Source organism: Mobula hypostoma, chromosome 16 (assembly GCF_963921235.1).
Source record: "Mobula hypostoma chromosome 16, sMobHyp1.1, whole genome shotgun sequence".
NCBI lineage: Eukaryota > Metazoa > Chordata > Chondrichthyes > Myliobatiformes > Myliobatidae > Mobula > Mobula hypostoma.
Window position 1 is genome coordinate 11,060,077 of NC_086112.1, and position 22,911 is coordinate 11,082,987.

The 22,911-nt window shown below is 43.3% G+C and overlaps 1 protein-coding gene across 3 annotated transcripts in view; it reads left to right on the forward strand.

Annotated features, from left to right (window-relative positions):
* Positions 1 to 22,911, forward strand: part of LOC134357219 (EGF-like repeat and discoidin I-like domain-containing protein 3) — a 294,825-nt gene that overhangs the window by 209,970 nt on the left and 61,944 nt on the right. For all 3 annotated transcript variants that reach the window (XM_063068512.1, XM_063068511.1, XM_063068510.1), the window contains one exon: positions 14,338 to 14,522. In XM_063068512.1, the coding sequence (XP_062924582.1) occupies positions 14,338 to 14,522 (185 nt within the window). The remainder of the gene's footprint in view (positions 1 to 14,337; positions 14,523 to 22,911) is intronic.

The window sequence follows — 22,911 nt, forward strand, 5'->3', positions numbered from 1 at the left end:
CCCTGAGATTTATTTTCTTGCTGGCATTCACATTTGATGAAAGAAATACAATAGAATCAATGAAAAACTACACACAAAGACTGACAAACACTGTGAAGCAGAAGACAAATAGTGCAAATACAGAAAGAAAAATTAATTAATTAATTAATTAATTATACTGAGAACATGAGCCGTAGATTCCTTGAAAGTGAGTTCACAGTTTGCGGAATCAGTTCAGTGATGAGGTGAATGAAGTTATCCACACTGATTCAATAACCTGATAGGTGAAGGAAAATGCCATTAAAATGGTGGAAATATTAGATTTCTTAAGAGCCTTAAAGGTGATTAAATCCCCTTGGCCTGATGAAATGTGCCCTCCAGTGTGGTAAGGGAAAAGACCGCTAGTGTTTTGACAGACAATTTCAATTCTTTAATCTTGGCATTATCTAAAACAGGCCGCAGGGTTGGCCAGAACATTACAAGCCAGCAAGTCCATCACCAACTCCAGGGAAATTATTGGAAAAGATTCTGAAGAATAGTATTAACCTATACTTGCAAAGGCAGGGCTTGGTGATGAATACATTGAGTGCACAACCAGAGATATATATCCCAGGGAAGAAATAAGACTGTTGGAGCAGAAACAAGACATAGAAGAATAATTCAGTGAATTGGCCCATTGAATCTGCTCCACCATTCCATCGTGGCTGATTTATTATTCCTCTCAACCCCATTCTCCTGCCTTCTCCCTGTAACCTTTGACTCCCTTACTAATCAAGAACCTATCAATCTCCATTTTAAATATACTCAAGGACTTGCTAATGAATTCCACAGATTCACCATCCTCTGCCTAATGAAATTCCTCCTTATTTCTATTCTAAATGGACATCCCTTTGTTCTGAGGTTGTGCCATCCAGTCCCAGACTTCTCCACATCCACTCTAAATAAGCCTTTCGATATTCCATAGCTTTCAATGAGAACCCCTCCTCATTTCATTCTTCCAAACTCCAGTGAGTACAGGCCCAGAGCCATCAAATGCTCCCCATGTGCTAAAACTTTTGTTCCTGGAGTTATTCTCATGAATCTTCTCTGGACTCTCTAGAATACTACCACATCTTTTCTTAGATAAGGTGCCCAAAACTGCTCGCAATATTCCAAGTGTCATCCGACAAATGCTTATAAAGTCAGCATTACATCCTTGCTCTTATATTCTAGTCCTCTCCAAATGAAAGCTAACATAGAACTTGCCTCCCTTATCACTGACTCAAGCTGCAAATTAACCTTGAGAGAATCTTGCAAGTAGATTCCTGTAATTAATACATCTATTTCTTTCAGAGCAATGACCCCCCCCAGCACTGCGTATTGATCTGTTGTCTGCACATGTGCTGTTGTCTATGCATCCACATAGTTCTCCATCTCTCTCTCTCATTGCAATGTGAATACACCCAGTTAAAGTCATCTCCTGTGTGCATGCTTTTATTTAATCGATATGTAGTTGTACACAGACACAACAAATTGGCAATGAGTACAAACCTGAATGTCAGAAAATATCGCAAACTGTGCCAACAGTTATGGGATGAAACAGTAACAGTTAAGCAGCACGAGAAGGTCGTCACAGACGCTAACAAACACATGAATACAGCACATAGTAATAGTGAAAGATGCGCTGAATTTAAAGTGAAAATAGCATAGTGATGGCTTCAGTCCGGAAAGTTGTGAACTGGATGATGCTAATGATGGCTGGAAGTTGTATATCGAGAAGCTTGAACTGCATTGTAATGTGAAAAACATGGCGAAAATAAAGCCCCTATGCTTCTTAGCTTAATAGGTGCAAGAATGTATAATCTCTTACATAACTTAGTAAACACTGCAAAGCCAACAAGCAAGATATTTGATGAAATTGTTACAATTTTACAAAATTACTTAAGCTCTAAACTGCTGGTAATAGCTGAGAGATTTAGATTTTACAAAATGAACCAAAGGATGAAAGCATTTCTGAATACATAACAAAACTGCACAAACTTTCCCAGTACCATAACTTTAGAGATGGACTTTCTGATGCATTAAGGGACAGGCTTGTATGTGGTATGCGTAGTCAAAGCACTCAAAAAAGGCTACTACCCTAAAGAGACCTAACCCTAGCATAGGCATTGACCATTACAGTATCGTTAGAGACTGCAGCAAAGGATGCAGCAGAACTATAGAAAAGGAAGTTAGAATGTGAAATGCACAAGATGTCCCCGAATGGTGCAAAAAGCCAAAGATGTTATTTTTGTGACAAATCCTCCCATGATGCAAATAACTGTTGGTTCAAAGAAAAAGTCTGCAGAAAGTGTCACAGACAAGATCACATAGAGAGAGTGTGCAAGGCAGACAAAAAGCATAACTGAGTGAAAATTCACAAACACAAAATTAAGAAAAAGCATAACTTCACTGAATGTAAAACAGAATCAGACAACATGGAGTCTGACAAAGGTGAACTGCCATGCCTAGAGCTGCATAGTATAGCTGAAACTGATCACAAGATCATATGGATCACAACAGATGTGTCTGGTGTAAAACTGAAAATAGAGCTGGATATAGGGTCATCTTTGTCCATAATTCCAGAGGCTGACTACAACAGAATGTTTAAGTGCAGATCAGAAGTGGACAATTCTGATTTGATGGAAAGTGCACGTGAAAGCACAGAGGAACATCTGAAGAAATTTCTGAAATGCCCAATCGCTGCTGTTGTTACTGTGTGGTCGGGAATCTTTCGGAGGGTAGGCCTCAAAATCCCCGGCCTTGCCTGCTTTTGGCGACCAAGAAGGAGGTCAAATCATTCGGACAGAGATGGCGCTCTGTACTCGGTGTCAGAGAGCTGATCAGAGCTCGAAGTTTTCGGATGACTCAGAGTTGGATTATGGTTGGCATGGCAGGGAGAGTTTTTCTTCCTTCTCCCGTCTGCGTGAGATCTGGGACATTTGAGAAACTTTGACCTTTACTGTGCTCATGGACTTCTTCATCAAGTCATGGTATTGTTACACTGTTTGTAACTATATGTTATAATTATGTGGTTTTGTCAGTTTTTTCAGTCTTGGTTCGTCCTGTGTTTTGTGATATCACACTGGAGGAAATAATGTATCATTTCTTAATGCATGCATTACTAAATGACAATGAAAGAGGACTACGTGTCTTCATAATCATAATCATATTATATTACACAGAAAGGAATCAGAAAGGCTCCTTTTATTGTTAAAGATTAAAGAATATCAGATTCAGAATCACTTTATTGCCAGAATATGAAACATAGCAGAATTGATTGTGATTCGGTGCCAAGCATAAAACACAGGACAATACCATAGCAGACAACGTAATAGCAACAAGACAATAGTGCAAACGGCTGTGAGCAATCAGCAATTAGCAGAACAGTCATGTGCGCAAATGTCAAATCATCAAACTGAAATAAATGTGAACATATGAACAGACTCAATAATTATCACCAGAACAAGGAGAACAGGAAAGACCATTTAACGGATGCTGTGCAGGAACAGTTAGGCTATTACACCTGAGTGAGCTTTTTGAGAAGCTGCATAGCTGCAGGAAAGAAGCTTCAGAGGTCACGTGTAATGCTGCTGGTGATGGACTTATTGCATCTCCCCGATGGCAATTTGGTGAATAGGTGGTTGCATATGTTACATAAAAACACAGGAATGGAAACTGATGAATATACTAATGCACTGGGCTTTGAAGTTATTTCCCTGAAGACTGAACATAATAAGTAATTTACTAGCCATCTCAGTAATTAATGAGGGCATCACGCTTTCTATTTGGGCATTATTATTCCCACATGCTCAGCAGGTGATGTTTACCAGAAGCTCCCCTCCCAGCTGTGACCATCGACAGGCAAAACATTCTGACACTTACAGGGTAACAGTTAAAAATTACTTTACACTCTGTGGCAACTTCATTAGTGGCAACAGGACGTCCCTCATAAAGTGGCCATTGAGTGTACGATCGACAAAAATCAGACAGCATGGGAGCCGAGTACAGAGATTGCCAGGGCTCTGGCAACGCTATTTAAAATTACCTTAACCATGGGTGAGGTGCCAGAGGACAAAGGATAAGTAATATTGTTCCACTGTTCAAGAAAAGCTCTGAGAATAAGCTGGGAAATTAAAGCTGGTGAGCTTGATGTCATTGTGGGGAAGTTATTGGAAGGTATTCTAAGGGACAAGTTAAATAACAATTTTATTTATTTATTGACATACAGCAGGGAATAGACCCTTCCGGCCCTTCGACCCCCGCCATCAGCAACCCACAAATTTAATCGTAGCCTAATCACAGAACAATTCACAATGACCAATTAACCCACCACCCAGTACGTCTGTGGACTGTGTGAAGAAACCAGAGCACCCGGAAGAAATCACAGGGAGAACATACAAACTCTTTACAGTCAGCGGCAGGAATTGAACCCAGGTCGCTGCTACAGTAAAGATTATAAGACATAGGAGCAGAATAAGGCCATTTGGCCTGTCGAGTCTGTTCCTCCATTCAATCATGGCTGATCCTTTATTCCCCTCCTCAGTCCCACTCCCCGGCTTTCTCATCGTAACTTTTGATGCCATGTCCAATCAAGAACTTATCAAGCTCTGCCTTAAACACACCAAACAACCTGGCCTCCATAGCCGCTGTGGTAACAAATTCACAACTCTTTTGCTGAAGAAATTTCTCCGCATGTCTGTTTTAAATGAGCCTGTAACCTCTTGTCCTAGACCCCCCCCCCACCATGGGAAACATCCTTTCCACATATACTCTGTCTAGACCTTTCAACATTCAGTGAGATTCCCCCCATTATCCTTCTAAATTGTACAGACCCAGAGCTTTCAAACGTTCCTTGTTTGATAACTCTTTCATCCCCAGAATCATCCTTGTGAATCGCTTCTGAATCCTCTCCAAACCCAGCACATATTTTCTTAGATGAGGAGCCCAAAACTGTTCACAATTCTCAAGGTGAGGCTTCACCAGTGCCTTCTAAAGCCTCAGCATCACATCCCTTCTCTTGTATTCTAGACCTCTTGAAATGAAGTCCAACATTGCATTTACCTTCCTCATCACCGAATCTACTTGCAAATTAACCTTTAGGAAATGCTGCACAAGGACTCCAAAGCCCCTTTGCATCTCAGATTTTTGGATTTTCTCCTTATTTAGAAAATAGTCTGCACATATATTTCTTCTACCAAAGTGCATGACCATGCATTTTCCAACATTGTATTTCATTTGCCACTTTCTTGCCCATTCTCCTAGTCTGTCTAAGTCCTTCAGCAGCCTACCTGTTTCCTCAACACTACCTACCTCTCCACCAATCTTTGTATCATCTGCAAACTTGGCAACAAAGCCTCCTATTCCATCAGCTAAATCAGGGGTCCCCAACCTTTTTTTGCACTGCGGACCAGTTTATTATTGACAATATTCTTGCGGACCAGCCGACCCGGGAGGGAAGCGGGGGCGAGGTGGGATTTCCAACGGAAAACAGCAGCAGGCAAATACGTTGTGTTTACCCGGATAGACTACAGTGACCATGAAGCCTTGCGCGGGCACCAGTGCACATGCGTGACCTGCGTGTACGTGCTGATTTTTTTTCTACAAATCGTTTTTAGCGATTCTGTTCAGGGGAGGGGTGTTAATCACGACCGGAATATCGGTGATAAGTGGCTAATACACTCAATTTCGTTTCCAAAAGGGTTTATCTAACGAATTTAATATTAAACACACAGCGCATATTTTCCTCGCATGAATATAGTGATAAGTCAATTATCAGGGGAGGACAGGGGAGATTGAAGAAAGTGTTGAACGAACTTCCAGTAGAAGTGGTAGAGACAGGTTCGATATTATCATTTAAAGAAAAATTGGATAGGTATATGGACAGGAAAGGAATGGAGGTTTATGGGCTGAATGCAGGATGGTGGGACTAGGTGAGAGAAGCGTTTGGCACGGACTAAAAGGGCAGAGATCACCTGTTTCCATGCTGTAATTGTTATATGGTTATGTTAATCACTTATAAGCCAATAACAGCATAACATTTTAAGTAAAGTTTGGATATTAAACACACAGCACATATTTTATATGGGGTGTCAGGGAGGGGTAGCACCTCTGGTGGGGGAACATGTCGTGTCCTTTTCAGGGCGGTTAGTCCACCTTTGGTCCCCACCTGGCACTCAGCTCTCACCTGTGGCTCCCCGTAGCTGTTTGTATGCGACAGCGGCCACACCCCGGGCAATGGCTTCGACAAGCCGGCTAAACCAGGTGAGGGTAGCCGACGGGTCTCAAACCCTCAGTGAGACAGGGAGTTGTCTATCCCAGCATGTGAAGACAGACTCCGGCAGGTTGAATGGATGAGACCAATGGAAGGTCCAACGGTCAAGAAGGCGGTCTCTGCAAGCGTCGTGGAACGTGTAGAGCAGGACAAGACACAGAAGACGTCCTGGTCATCCACTGCGCCTAGTCCCATCTCCAGCCATCTAGACTCTGTCTTGCCACTGGATCCAGATGGGAATTGGGAAGAGAGAGTGAGGCTGACGTTGCGCAACTCTCCCTCACTTAAATCCAAATCACGCGCTAGTCTCAACACCATTATCCATAATGGTGTCGAAGTCCTCATCGACGTCAATGATGGATGAACAACAACAACATATTTTCCCCGTATAAACATATAAAATCATTGCAACACACCAATATCGCTGAATCAGTGGGAGCCCTGGGCTTGTTTCCATGCAACAACATCGAGGGGTGATGGGAGACAGTGATACTCGAAGGGGGTTCCTTATGTCCAGTCTATTCGGCAATTTAGTTTTCGTTGCATTCATTGCAGAGATATGTTGGAATGGAAGCAACGTTTTCAGTGTTTTCGTGGCTATCTCAGGATATTCACCCTTGTCTTTCGTCCAGAATGCCGGCACAGATGTTATGTCAAACATATTTTTCAGCCCACCATCATTTGCAAGCTCGAGGAGTTGATCTTCTTCCCGCGCTGACATGGATGACACACCGGTAATGACCTCGCGTGCATTCAAGCTCAACAGTGGGTGTGACAGGGAATGAGGAAAGGTGCAGCTGACTCATATCGCCAAGTCATGTCGTTTCCTCGCGGCCCGGTAGCGCATGCTTTGTGGCCTGGTACCGGTCCGTGGCCCGGTGGTTGGGGACTGCAGATCTAAATCATTGATATACAGCATAAAAAGAAGCTGTCCCGACACCGATCCCTAAGGAACACCACACAGGCAGCCAACCAGAAAAGACCCTTTTATTCCTACTCACTGCCTCCTACCAATCAGCCAATGTTCTAACCACGCCAGTAACTTTCCTGTGATAACATGGGCTCTTAACTTGGTAAACAGCCTCATGTATGGCACCTTGTCAAAGGCCATCTGAAAGTCCAAGTATACAAGATCAACTGCATCTCGTTTATCTATCATATGTGTAATCTCCTCAAAGAATTTCAACAGGTTTATCAGGCAAGATCTTTCCCTAAGGAAACCATGCTGATGTTGTCTTGTCTTGTCCTGTGACACCAAGTACTCCATAACCTCATCCTTAACAATTGACTCCAACATCTTCCCAACCACTGAGGTCCGGCTAACTCATCTATAATTTCCTTTCTGCTGCCTTTCTCCTTTCTTAAAAAGTGAAAAGACATTTGCAATTTTTCAGTCCTCTGGCATCACCCAGAGTCCTTTGATTTTTGAAAGATTGTTACTAATTCCTCCACAATCTCTACCACTACCTCTTTCAGAACCCTAGGGTGCAGTTCATCTGGTCCGAGTGATTTATGTACCCTTAGGTCTTTCTGCTTTTTGAGCACCTTCTTCCTTGTTATAGTAACTGCACTCACTTCTCTTCCCTCACACACTACAACACCAGGCACATTGCTAGTGTCTTCCACAGTGAAGGCTAATGAAAAATACTCATTTAGTTCATCTGCCATCTCCTTGGCCCCCGTTATTATTTCTCCAGCCTTATTTTCTAGCGGTCCTATATCCACTCTCGTCTCTCTTTTATTAGAAACATAGAAACATAGAAAACCTACAGCACAATCCAGGCCCGTCAGCCCACAAAGCTGTGCTGAGCAGGTCCTTACCTTAGAAATTACCTAGGGTTACCAATAGCCCTCTATTTTTTTGAGCTCCATGTACCTGTGCAGGAGTCTCTTAAAAGACCCTGCCGTATCCACCTCCACCGCCATCGCCGGCAGCCCATTCCACGCACTCACCACTTTCTGCATAAAGAACTTACCCCTGACATCTCCTCTATACCTACTTCCAAGCAACTTAAAACTGTGCCCTCTTGTGCTAGCCATTTCAGCCCTGGGAATGAGCCTATAACTATCCACACGATCAATGCCTTGTAGTAAAAACTTTTACTGACTTTGATATTATTTGCTAGCTTGCTTTTTCTTTTCCCTCCTAATGATTATTTTAGTTGCTCTCTGAAGGGTTTTAAAAGCTTCCCAATCCTCAGTCTTCCCACTAATTTTGGCTTTGTTGTGTGCCTTCTCTTTTGTTTTTACATCAGCTATGACGTCCCTTGTCAACCACAGTTGTACTATTTTGATATGGGAGTATTTCTTGTTTTTGGAATACATATATCCTGCACCTTCCTCTTTTTTCCCAGAAACTCATGCCATTGCTGCTCTGCTGTCATCTCTACCAACATCACCTTCCAATTTACTATGGCCATCTTCTCTCTCTTACCACTATAATTTCCTTTACTCCACTGAAATACTGCTATGTCAGACTTTACTTTTCCCCATCAAATTGCAAATTGAACTCGATCATATTGTGATCACTACCTCCTAAGGGTTCTTTTACCTTTAGCTCCCTAATCACCTCCGGATCATTACACAATTCCCAATCCAATATGGCTGATTCCCTAGTAGGTTCAATGACAAACTGCTCTAAAAAGCCATCTCATAGGCATTCAACAAACTCACTCTCTTGAAATCCATTTCCAACCTGATTTTCTCAATTGACCTGCACGTTGAAATCTCCCATGACTATCATAACATTGCCCTCTTAACATGCCTTTTCTATTTCCTGCTGTAATTTGTGGTCCACATCCCAGCTACTGTATGGAGGCCTGTATATAACTTCCATCAACGTCCTTTTCTTAATTCAACATCTTCCAATCCTATGTTACATCTTTCTACTGATTTGATGCAATTCTTTACCAGTAGAGCCACGCCATTCACTCTGCCTACCTTCTTAACACTCTGAGATAATGTGTAACCTTGGACATTTAGCTCCCAACTACAATTAGCCTTCAGCCATGATTCTGTTTTGGCCACAACATCATACCTGACAATCTGTAATAGTGCAGCAAGATCACCCACCTTATTGTTTATATTCCATGGACTGGGATATGACACTTTGTGTACTGTATTTACTTCCCCTTTTTGATTCTGCATCCCTAATGCACTGGTACTCACCCCATTGGCTGCAATTTTGTCCTATCATCTGCCTGCCCTTCCTGACAGTCCAACTGCACACTACCTTTGCTGTTTTACCATCCATCCTATCCCATTTTGAGGGGGAATGGCCATCGGTGTGCTCCGTGCTACTGCCTATTCACATGTCCATTTCTCCTGACAGTCACCCAGATACTTGCCTCCTGCAACATCGGGGTGACTACTTCCCTATAACTCCGATCAATTATCTCCTCACTCTCCCCTATGAACCAGAGTTCATCCAGCTGCTGCTCCAGATCCCTAACACAGTCCTGAAGGAGCTGTAGCTGAATGCACTTCACACAAATGTAGTTCCCTGGGAGACCCTGGGTCTCCCAGGACTCCAACATCCGACATGAAGAACACACAACAACCGTTTAGTACACTTGGTACAGTAAGAGGAAAAAAGGGAACCTTAACAGAAGCTTACTTGGCCAAAGCCTGACCTTCCCATTCTCACCACTGGCCTACTCCCAACAATAACCATTTGTCCCTTCCGTACTCTTAAACAAGTGTCGCCGACCTGTGAGAAACCTTATCGCTGTGCCTCCTCTTGCCGTTGATTGGGCTGTCAGAATGAGCCCGTAAAGCACTATGCTAACCACTATGCCACCATGCTGTCCCAAATTTGGATAGACAAGGCCTATTATAGATCGTCAACATGGCTTTGTGTGTGGAAGGTCATATCCAACAAAACATACAGGGTTCTTTGAGGGGGCTCCCAAAAAGGTTGATGAAAGGAAGGTGGTAAGTATTGTCTACATAGACTTTTGAAAGACCTTTAATAAATTCTGCATGGTGGGGTGTGGTTCAGAAGATTAAGTAATTTGCCATTCAGGATAAAGTAATAAATAGAATTCAGCATTGGTTTAGCAGGAGTAGAAAAAGAGTGTTAGTAGATGACAGGAATTCTGCAGATGCTGGAAATTCAAGCAACACACATCAAAGTTGCTGGTGAACGCAGCAGGCCAGGCAGCATCTGTAGGAAGAGGTACAGTCAACGTTTCAGGCCGAGACCCTTCGTCAGGACTAACTGAAGGAAGAGTTAGTAAGAGATTTGAAAGTGGGAGGGGGAGGGGGAGATCCAAAATGATAGGAGAAGACAGGAGGGGGAGGGATGGAGCCAAGAGCTGGACAGGTGATTGGCAAAGGGGATATGAGAGGATCATGGGACAGGAGGCCCAGGGAGAAAGACGGGGTGGGGGGGGACCCAGAGGATGGGCAAGGGGTATAGTCAGAGGGACAGAGGAAGAAAAAGGAGAGAGAGAGAGAAAGAATGTGTGTATATAAATAAATAATGGATGGGGTACGAGGGGGAGGTGGGGCATTAGCGGAAGTTAGAGAAGTCAATGTTCATGCCATTAGCCACACTCAGGTTGGAGGAACAACACCTTATATTCCGTCTGGGTAGCCTCCAACCTGATGGCATGAACATTGACTATTCTAGCATTACCCGGATGGATACCTAAGTACACTTTTAACGATACTGAATAAGATCCAACGGTCACCCGGTTACATAAAATTGAAAGGGTGCAGAGAAAATTTACAAGGATTTTGCCAGGACTTGGGTAGCTGAGTTACAGGGGAAGATTGAATACGTTGGAGCTTTACTCTCTAGAGCATAGGAGAATGAGGGGAGATCACACAACAATTCAGGAACAGCTTCTCCTCTGTCGTCAGATTTCTGATGGGACCATGGACCCATTAACACTACTTTGTTATTCCTTCATTTTTGCACTATAGATTCTGTAACTTATAGTAAATTTTCAGCCTTTGCATTGTACTGCTGCAGCAAAATAACAAGTTTCAAATCATATAAGATTGAGATAATAAACCTGATTCTGTATACCACACAGCAACACAAGCTGCAATCAAATGGTGCTTATCTTTGCATTAAGTGTCTGTGAGGCAGCAGTTTTGCAGTTTCAGTACAGTGAAATTTGATAAGTATTTGATAAGATGCCAAACTATTTCATAATGGAAGCATTCACCAAATGACTGGAATTCGCGAACAGCAATTATATATGTTGCTAAACACATGCTGTCCAACGCGAACCCACTTCCAACCATGGGATATTCTTTATTTTAATGTTTAGTCACTGTGCCCTGCTAGCCTCAAATTGCCAGAAACACAGTAATAGTGCTCTGAAGACACAATATCAGTTGCAAAAATAGCAAAAATCAGGAGGCTCGGGACTACAAACTGGGCAGAATCCATCATGAAGGACCCTCTCCACTAAAGACATGCCCTCTTCTCATTGCAACCATCAAGGAGGAGGTATGGGAACCCCAAGACACACACTCACTCTTTCAGGAACAGTAGCTTCTTCTCTGCCATCAGATTTCTGAGTGGACCAGGAACCCATGAACTATTCTTGCTCTTTTTTTTTTTGCATGATTTATTTATTTATTATTGTAAATTATGATATATTTCATGTAAAATGATGAATAAACTCTTCTCAAGCTTCCAGCTGGTTACAGATCTCAATCATAACCGGCATTTCAATGACAAATTCTGCCATCATCATCCCTAATGAAGACGGTTATAATCGATACCCAGCCAGAAACCCGAGAAGAGTCTATTTGTCATATTTTATGTCTTTCACAATATATGTTAGTGATAATAAACCTGATTCCACAACTTATGGACTGACTTTCACCAACTCTACAAGTTCAAAGTTCGACTGCACAACTCATATTCACAGTATTGTTTGCTTTTTCTTTGCACAGTTTGCCAGTAACATCATGTACGATCCCGTCCACCCTGCTCAGGGACTGTGTGTCCCACTCTCATCAGGGAGGAGGCTGTGTAGCATCCAAGCAAGGACCACCAGGTTCAAAAACAGTTACTTTCCCCAAGTAGTAAGTCTGATCAACACCTCCACCCATTTACCCACCCGTCCAAGCCCCCCACCAACACGACTTTGTCATTTCCTGTCAGTCACCTTATGTACCCACACTCCTGTGCCTAGCGTCACTTTATGGACATACAAACAATCTTCAAAAGTTCAAAGTAAATCTATTATTTGAATCAGAATTCAATTTAATATCACTGGTATTTCTCATGAAATTTGTTAACTTTGATCCTGATGCAGGTTTGTGGGAAAGTCCCACAGTCCTTTCATTCAGAAAAAGGAAAGGTCTATGGCAGGAGTGAATTAATGTTCCTTAAGGCATCGTGCAAATTTCTGCACCTAATCAAACAACAAAATGCCTTTTCCATTACGTGATTCAGCATGTAAGAGCACACGAGCTTCCTTTCACAGGTATCAGTTAATAGTGTAATTTAATTCCAGTGACATTATCAGCACCTGCATTTAGAGAGAAGGGACAGAGTTTAAAATTGCATTTAGTACAAATCTGCTGCTGATCATTGAGTTTCTTAGATAAAACATGTTAAAATCTTCCTTTCTTAGGAATAGTGAAAGGTAATACAGCTTACAGTTTACCCCAAGATACTTATAAGTACAGCCGTGTCTAAGTGCAATCTCTTCCACTTTGCCCTTCCCAGTTTCTTCCTTCATCACTCACCTCCCTCCCCCCTCATCTGCCAGCTTGTACTCCTTCTCCTCCCCCCACCTTGTTATTCCGCCTTCAGTCACCTTCATTTCCAGTCCTGATATTGGCCTGAAACATTGACTGATTACTCTTCTCCATAGATGCTGCCTGACCTGCTGAGCTCCTCCAGCATTTTATGTACGTTCATACACTCGGTGGTACATTTACAGGCAGGCCTTGCCAAGCACCTTGACAGAAAGACAACCTCGATGCAAATGCTTTACATTGTTATTCACAGCTCCAGGAATGACATAATATTCTTGAAAACCTAAGTCAGATCAACCTTTAAAGCACCACACACAAAGTGCTGGAGGGACACAGCAGGTCAGGCAGCATCTATGGAGAGGAATAAACAGTCAACATTTTGGGCTGAGGCCCTTCTTCAGGGCTGGAAAGGAAGGGGAAAGATACCAGAATACAAAGGTTAGGAGGGATGGGAAGGAGAATAGCTGGAAGGTGAAAGGTGAAGCCAGGTGGGTAGGAAAGGTAAAGGGCTGGTGAGGAAGCGATCTGATAGGAGAGGAGAGTGGACTATGGGAGAAAAGGAAGGAGGAGGGGCACCAGGAGGAGGTGATAAAGCTTTAAATTCCACAGAATGCAAACCTGAATGAATACAGATCTGAATGATATTTTTCTGGTAAACCGGTCTTGCTCTTTCATCCTTCATAAATAATTCACCTAAAATGCTGGAGGACCTCAGCAAATCATAAACACAAGAGATTCTGCAGATGCTAGAAATCCAGAGTTACAGACAGAAAATGCTGGAGAAACTCTGTAGATCAGGCAGCATTTATAGAGGGGGATGAACGGTCAATACTTCAGGCCAAGACCCTCCATCAGGACTGGAAAGGAAGGGGGAAGAAGCTGGAATAAGAAGGTGGGGGGAAGCGAAGGTTATAGGTGATGCCATGTGAGGGGGAAGATGGGGAGCTGGATTTCCCGAGTAACACACAAAAAGCTGGAAGAGCTCAGAAGGTCAGACAGCATCTCTGGAGAAGAATAAACAATCGACATTTTGGGGCAAGACCCTTCATCAGGACTGGAATGAAAGGGAGAAGATGCCAGAATGAGAAGGTGGGGGGAGGTGAAGGAGAGAAGCTGGCTGGTGATAGGCGAAAGGTGAGGGGAAAAGGTGGGTGGTTGGATTTTCTTCCTAAATATGGTGCCCACAACTGCTCACTGTACCAGGTGTGATCACAAATCAACATTGCACAATTCTAGAGAGAAAAAATTCTTCACAATACCATGGTAAATTTAAGTCCAGTGAATTATTTATTAAAGCTGATTTGACATTCTATTTTAAATTTATTCTTTTCCTTTAGGCTGCTCAGAACCTCTGGGGATGAAGTCAGGACATATCCAGGATTATCAGATTACTGCTTCCAACGTCTTTAGGACCTTAAATATGGACATGTTTACTTGGGAACCCTGTAAAGCTCGACTGGATAAACAGGGAAAGATAAATGCCTGGACTTCAGGACGCAGTGATCAGTCACAGTGGCTGCAGGTACTCAATGTATTTTCAGAATATTGTTCTCTCATTAACCATGTACGTTCCATGTCTCTGCTCCTTATCAACATACGCTCAATGGCCACTTTATTAGGAACCTCCTGTACCACAGTCAAATAAACAGTTGATATTTCGGGCCAAGACTGGAACATCAGGAGACCTGATGACAGGTCTCAGCCTGAAATATCGGCTGTTATTCCCCTGCATAGATGTTGCCTGACCTGTCTGAGTTCCTCCAGCATTTTGTGTAGATTGATTGTGGAGTAGGCTATAAGATCAACATTACATTGTGGGGCAAAGTGCCTGAACTTTGCAGTTTTATATTCTATGTTAAAAATCCACATACAATCCAGTAATGAATTCCTGGCTCCAATTTAGAAAATATACTTTAATGAATATTTAGATGCAGGTATTGAAGTTCATAGTGTATTCAATATTCCCACATGAATCTTTAAGTCTTTATATCTTAAGTGAAGAATGCAATGTCATTACATACTTCTTCCTTATGTTCTTGGGATCCAAAACAGTTCTGCTGTAATTGGGATCCCATGGAATCAGGAGAAATGTTGGAGATCAGCTTTTAACTTTGAAAGTACAATGCTGTAACATGTATGTCCTCCTGCTTCACTTCCTCTGTATGAAATGTTCTTGCAGCAATATTACCTAAATCTTTAATCATTAATTTTATATTATCTGCTTGCTTTCACCTGTGGAAAAGATGCCATTTGTTTTTTTTTCTCTATTCACTTCCCTTCTTTTAGAAACCTTCCCTGTATTAAATTTGAAAGTAAATGGATCAGCCAAGGTCAAATGGCAGAGCAGACTCGATGGGCCAAATAGCCTAATTCTGCTCCAGTGTCTTATGGTCTTATTATCCAAATTTACTATGTCACTATATACTATCATAAGATTCATTTTCTTGCAGGCATTCACATTAGTACAAAGAAATACAATAGAATCAATGAAAGACTACACACAAAGACTGACTAACAACCATTGGGGAAATGGTGACATGTCGGACTGAGATAAGAAGGAGGTTCTTGACCTAGGTGTTGAACCAGTGTAACTTGCCTTGGCAAAGGCTATGGAGGCCAAACAAAGAACTTTAAACACAGCAGGATACACTATGATGTCCTTCGGCCCATGATGATGTGCTGGCCTTTTAACCTACGCTAAGATCAATGTCACCCTTCCCTCCGACATAGCTGTCCATTTTTCTTTCATGCATGCGCCTATCTAAGAGTCTCTTAAATGCCACTAATATTATGCCTTTAACACCACTGTCTCTAGGGCATTCGATGCACCCACCACTTTGTGTAGAATGAAACTTGCCGCTGACATCCCTCCTGTACTTTCTCCAATCACCTTCAAAATATACCGCCCACATATTAGTCATTTCTGACCACTCTATCTTGGCCTCTTATCATATTACATATCGTCACCTTTTATCTGCCTTCGCTCCAAAGGGAAAAGCCCTAGCTTGCTCAAACTGAGATAAAATGTCCTGCTGTGTTCACCAGCAACTTTTATGTGTGTTGCTAAGATAAAATATGCTCACTAATCCAGCTAGCATCCTGGTAAATCTCCTCTGCACTATCTCTAAAGCTTCCACATCTGTATAATGACCACCATTTCTTCAAAGCATGCTTCCCCATATCTGACACCATTCATGCTGTCCAATGGCTCAATACTATGTGATATAAAGCAGAGAACAGTGCACAGTTCTCTAACTGTAGTCATACTGTGGTTTTTGTAATAATCATTAAAAACCTCAATGTTTATACTGTAGTCTTCTCCTGTCACTTTGAGAAGTGCTGTTCAGCTGATTTTTCCAATAGTGGAATAGTCCAGGAGGTTGATACAAAGACATCTTAGATAAGTTTATGGATGAAAGATATAGGCTGTAGAGGAGGAAAGGTTAGATTAATAGTGGACCACAAACAAGAGAAAATCTGCATGTGCTGGAGATCCGAGCAACACACACAAAATACTGGAGGAACTCAGCAGGCCAGGCAGCATCTATGGAAAGAGTACAGTCGGCATTTCAGGCTGAAACCCTCCGGCAGGACCGTGGTGGAGAATTAATGGTGGAGAAGGTTTATATAGGTTTGCACAACATTATGGGCCGAAGGGCCTGTGCTATAATGTTCTATGTTCTGTGTTCTACATTGTAGGTGGGGTTTTTCCTGACAAGTTTGATGTAAAAAAATAATTGAATCCAATTTCTGTACCTTTTATTAGCTCAAGTTAATGTTAATTGTTATTTAATCATACATGAATACAGCCAAATGAAACAGCACTATTAACATTTCTTGCTGGTGAATGCAGCAGGCCAGGCAGCATCTCTAGGAAGAGGTACAGTCGACGTTTCAGGCTAAGACCATTCGTCAGGACTAACTGAAAGAAGAGATAGTAAGAGATGTGAAAGTGGGAGGGGGAGGGGGAGATCCGAAATGATAGGAGAAGACAGGAGGGGGAGGGATGGAGCCAAGAGCTGGACGGGTGATTGGCAAAAGGGATACGAGAGGATCATGGGACAGGAGGCCCAGGGAGAAAGAAAGGGGGAAGGGGGAAACCCAGAGGATGGGCAAGGGGTATAGTGAGGGGGACAGAGGAAGAAAAAGGAGAGAGAGAGAAAAAAAACTAATAACAAACAAACAAATAAATAAATAAGTAAATAATGGATGGGGTATGAAGGGGAGGTGGGTCATTAACAGAAGTTAGAGAAGTCAATGTTCATGCCATCAGGTTGGAGGCTACCCAGACGGAATATAAGGTGTTGTTCCTCCAACCTGAGTGTGACTTCATCTTTACAGTAGAGGAGGCCGTGGATAGACATGTCAGAATGGGAATGGGACATGGAATTAAAATGTGTGGCTACTGGGAGATCCTGCTTTCTCTGACGGACAGAGCATAGGTGTTCAGCGAAACGGTCTCCCAGCCTGCGTCGGGTATTGCCAATATATAAAAGGCCACATCGGGAACACCGGATGCAGTATATCACCCCAGCCGACTCACAGGTGAAGTGTCGCCTTACCTGGAAGGACTGTCTGGGGCCCTGAATGGTGGTAAGGGAGGAAGTGTAAGGGCATGTGTAGCACTTGTTCCACTTACAAGGACAAGTGCCAGGAGGGACATCGATGGGAAGGAATGAGGGGGAACGAACGGACAAGGGAGTCGCGTCAGGAGCGATCCCTGCAGAAAGCAGAAAGGTGGGGGGAGGGAAAGATGTGCTTGGTGTTGGGATCCCGTTGGAGGTAGCAGAAGTTACCAAGAATTACATGTTGGACCCAGAGGCTGGTGGGGTGGTAGGTGAGGACAAAGGGAACCCTATTCCTATTGAGCTGGCGGGAGAATGGGGTGAGAGCAGATGTGTGTGAAATGGGAGAGATGCTTTTGAGAGCAGAGTTGATAGTGGAGGAAGGGAAGCCCCTTTCTTTAAAAAAGGAGGACACCTCCTTCATCCTGGAATGAAAAGCCTCATCCTGAGAGCAGATGCAGTGGAGACGGAGGAATTGCGAGAAGGGGATGGCATTTTTGCAAGAGACAGGGTGAGAAGAGGAATCGTCTAGGTAGCCTTGAGAGTCCGTAGGCTTATAATAGACATCAGTGGATCAGTTGTCTCCAGAGATAGAGACGGAAAGATCTAGAAAGGGGAGGGAGGTGTCAGAAATGGACCAGGTAAACTTGAGGGCAGGGTGAAAGTTGGAGGCAAAGTTAATGAAGTCAACGAGCTCAGCATGTGTGCAGGAAGCAGCGCCAATGCAGTCGTCGATGTAGCGAAGGAAAAGTGGGGGACAGATACCAGTATAGGTTTGGAACATGGATTGTTCCACAAAGTCAACAAAAAGGCAGGCATAGCTAGGACCCATACGGGTGCCCATGGCTACACCTTTAGTTTGGAGGAAGTGGGAGGAGCCAAAGGAGAAATTATTAAGAGTAAGGACTAATTCCGCTAGACGGAGCAGAGTGGTGGTAGAGGGGAACTGATTAGGTCTGGAGTCCAAAAAGCAGAGAGCTTTGAGACCTTCCTGGTGGGGGATGGAGGTATATAGGGACTGGACATCCAAGATGAAAATAAAGCGGTGGGGGCCAGGAAATCATCGAAGAAATTCAGAGTGTGAGAAGTGTCACAAACATGGGTAGGAAGGGATTGAACAAGGGGAGATAAAACCGTGTCGAGGTATGCAGAAACGAGTTCGGTGGGGCAGGAGCAAGCTGAGACAATAGGTCGGCCAGGACAGGCAGGTTTGTGGATCTTGGGTAGGAGGTAGAAACGGGAAGGGCGGGGTGTGGGAACTATAAGGTTGGTAGCAGTGGATGGGAGATCCTCTGAGCGGATAAAGTTGGTGATGGTGTGGGGGACAATGGCCTGGTGCTCCTTAGTGGGGTCATGATCGAGGAGTCAATAAGAGGAGGTATCCACGAGTTGTTGCCGCGCCTTGGCAAGGTAGAGATCAGTACGCCAGATTACAACAGCACCCCATTTATCGACAGGTTTTATAGTAAGGTTAGTATTAGTGTGGAGGGAACGGAGAACAGAGTGTTCGGAAGGAGTGAGGTTGGAAAGGGAACAAGGTGCGGTGAAGTCGAGATGGTTGATGTCCTGTCGGCAGTTAGCAATAAAGAGATCCAGAGCAGGCAGAAGACCAGAGCGGGGTGTCCATGAAGAGGAGGGTTGAAGACGGGAGAAGAGGTCATCGGTGGAGGTGGGAGAGTCCTTGCCGAAGAAGTAGGCTTGAAGATCGGGCCAGCTCTTAGCTCCATCCCTCCCCCTCCTGTCTTCTCCTATCATTTCAGATCTCCCCCTCCCCCTCCCACTTTCAAATCTCTTACTATCTCTTCTTTCAGTTAGTCCTGACGAAGGGTCTCAGCCTGAAACGTCGACTGTACCTCTTCCTAGAGATGCACCGTTCATCAGCACTTTTTATGTGTGCTGCTTGTAATTCCAGCATCTGCAGATTTCCTCGTGTTTGCGCTATTAACATTACTTTTTAGTGCTAAATACCTCAAAATTTACAATTGGTGATGGAGGTCAGATCAGAAGTAAAAATCCAAGACTGGAATATCTTCGGTCAGTACAGAATGAAATAGACAGAAAAGATTGAGCTACAAGGCTTTCCATGTGGACAAGGTGTATCAAATACTGATTCATTGTGACAGTCCAGAGACTGCAGTGTAGGAAGTTGGACAGCTCTTTACCAGAAAGTAGATAATAAAACTTAAAGTAAATCCGATATGGCTGTGAAATTTAAAGCGAATACCAAGTTTTAAATAACATCAGAGAAGAGAGAACAAGGTTAAAGTCTTTGATTAATAACTTATCACTGATTCATTGCCAGCCTGTTTCTTTCTGAACTGATATTTCTGTGCCTACTGAGTATTTTTACCATTTAGTTTATATTTTTTTTGTCCAAGGGTAAAGTCAGCGAATTCTGTGAGTGAGAGGTGAGAAAGCAAGATGGACAGGAGGCAAATTTTCGAAGCAGTTGTTGATTCTTATTTACTTATTGCCTGTTACACTGCTGGTATCTAGGGCAGAAATGAAGGTTCTCCATCTCTGTCTGTCTTTAGCCACTCAGATGTAGAAGGATTCTTCATTGCCGTTTCCATAACTATTTTGTTTTACCAGTCAGGGTTGTTAACCTTGAGTTGAACCCCCAAACCTGGAGGACCCGTGAACCACTCTTAGTCTGGTCTCTACCCTTTGACCTTTTTGGCATAGGTGACCCTACCAAAAGACAAAGCATAAAGCCTTGACTCCAGCCAGCATAGCTCTTTGTGGTCCTCTTGGAGAAATTGATTCATCTCAGTATTTATATAGATAGGATAATATATAAACATGGAAAACCTACAGCACAATACAGGCCCTTCAGCCCACAATGCTGTGCCGAATATGTACTTACTCAAAAATTACCTGAGGTTACCCATAGCCCTCTGTTTTTCTAAGCTCCATGTACCTATCCAGGAGTCTCTTAAAAGACTCTATTGTATCCGCCTCCACCACTGTTGCCGGCAGCCCATTCCATGCACTCACCACTCTCTACGTAAAAAACTTACCCCTGACATCTTCTCTGTACCTACTTCTAAGCACCTTAAAACTGTGCCCTCTCGTATCAGTCATTTCAGCCCTGGGAAAAAACCTCTGACTATCCACACAATCAATGCCTCTCATCATCTTATACACCTCTATCAGGTCACCTCTCATCCTCTGTCACTCCAAGGAGAAAAGGCCGAGTTCACTCAACCTATTCTCATAAGGCATGCTCCCCAATCCAGGCAACATCCTTGTAAATCTCCTCTGCACCCTTTCTATAGTTTCCACATCCTTCCTGTAGTGAGGTGACCAGAACTGAGCACAGTATTCCAAGTGGGGCCTGACCAGGGTCCTAAGTAGCTGTAACATTACCTCTCAGTTCTTAAACTCAATCCCATGGTTGATGAAGGCCTATGCACCGTATGCATTCTTAACCACAGAGTCAATTTGTGCAGCAGCTTTGAGTGTCCTATGGACTTGGACCCTAAGATCACTCTGATCCTCCACACTGCCAAGAGTCTTACCATTAATGCTATATTCTGCCATCATATTTGACCTACCAAAATGAACCACCTCACACTTATCTGGGTTGAACTCCATTTGCCACTTCTCAGCCCAGTTTTGTATCCTATCGATGTCCCACTGTAACCTGTGACAGCCCTCCACACTATCCACAACACCTCCAACCTTTGTGTCATTAGCAAATTTACTAACTCATCCCTCCAATTCCTCATCCAGGTCATTTATAAAAATCACTAAGAGAAGGGGTCCCAGAACAGATCCCTAAGGCACACCGCTGGTCACTGACCTCCATGCAGAATATGACCCGGCTACAGTCACTCTTTGCCTTATGTGAGCAAGCCAATTCTGGATCCACAAAGCAAGGTCCTCTTGGATCCCATGCCTCCTTACTTTCTCAATAAGCCTTGCACGGGGTGCTTATTAAACGCCTTGCTGAAATCCATATACACTACATCTACTGTTCTACCTTCGTCAATGTGTTTAGTATGGAACTGATACTTATATATGGAACTGTCTTTAGAGGTTTACCTAAACAAGTTGAAAACAAGAGATTCAGTACATGCTGGCAACTTAGAGCAACACAAAAAAATATGTTGAGGAATTCAGCAGGTCAGGCAGCATCTATGAAAATAAACTTTTGACGTTTCAGGCCGTGACCTTCATCAGAACAGGAAAGAAAGGGGGAAGATACCAGGATAAAAAAGTCGAGGGGAGGGATAGGTGAAGCCTGGTGGGTGAGAAAGGTAAAGAGCTGGAGAAGAAGGAATCTAATTGGAGAAGAGAGTGGCCCATGGGAGAAAGGGAAGAAGGAATCTGATAGGAGAGAAGAGTGGACCATGGGAGAAAGGGAAGAAGGAATCTGATAGGAGAGGAGAGTAGACCATGGGAGAAAGGGAAGAAGGATGGGTGCAGGGGGAGGTGACAGGTGGGTGAGGAGAAGAGGTAAAAGGCCAGAGTGGGCAATAGAAGGAAAGGAAAGGGGGAAGGTAAATGAAAAAAATGAAAAAAGAGCAGATGGAGAAATCAATGTTCATGCCATCAAGTTGGAGGCTACCTAGACAAAATATGAGGTGTTGCTCTTCCACCCTGTGAGTGGCGTTATCAGGGCAGAGGAGGAAGCCATTGACTGGCATATCAGAATAGGATTGGGGGTGGGGGAAGGAAGTAAAATGGTTGGCCACCAGGAAATTCTGCTTTTGGCGGGTAGAGCAGATATGTTCAACAAAGCGGTCCCCAAATTTACATTGGGTCTCACAATGTAGAGGAGGCCATATCGGGAGCACCGGATACAAGAGGCGACTTCAACAGATTCACAGGTGAAGAGTCGCCTTGACTGGAAGGACTGTCTGGGACACCGAATGGAAGTGAGGGAGGAGGTGAATGGGCAAGTGTAGCAATTCTGTCACTTGCAGGGGTAAGTACCAGGAAGGAGAATAGACAAGGAGGAATGGAGGGAATGATCCCTGTGGAAAACAGAGTTGAGGGGGTGAGTTTGAGGTAAAGATTTGTTTGGCAGTATGATCTCATTGATGATGGAGGGAATTGCAGAGAATGATGTGTGAGTTATTATGTGTTACTCGAGTATGTTTCCAAAGTAAAACAAAGATTTTTAACTATACCCATTATCTATAAAATATTCTTCTTTAATTGGCCTGAAAATTTTCATTTTCATCATTTTAATTTCCGGAGGAATGAAAGTTCAAAGACTCAAAGGTTCACTTATTATCAAAGTATACAACTCTGAAATTCTTCTTCTCCAGATAGCCAAGAAAGCAAAAAATGGCAGCACAATTATCAATCCCAAAACGCTCCTTCCCACACAAAAAA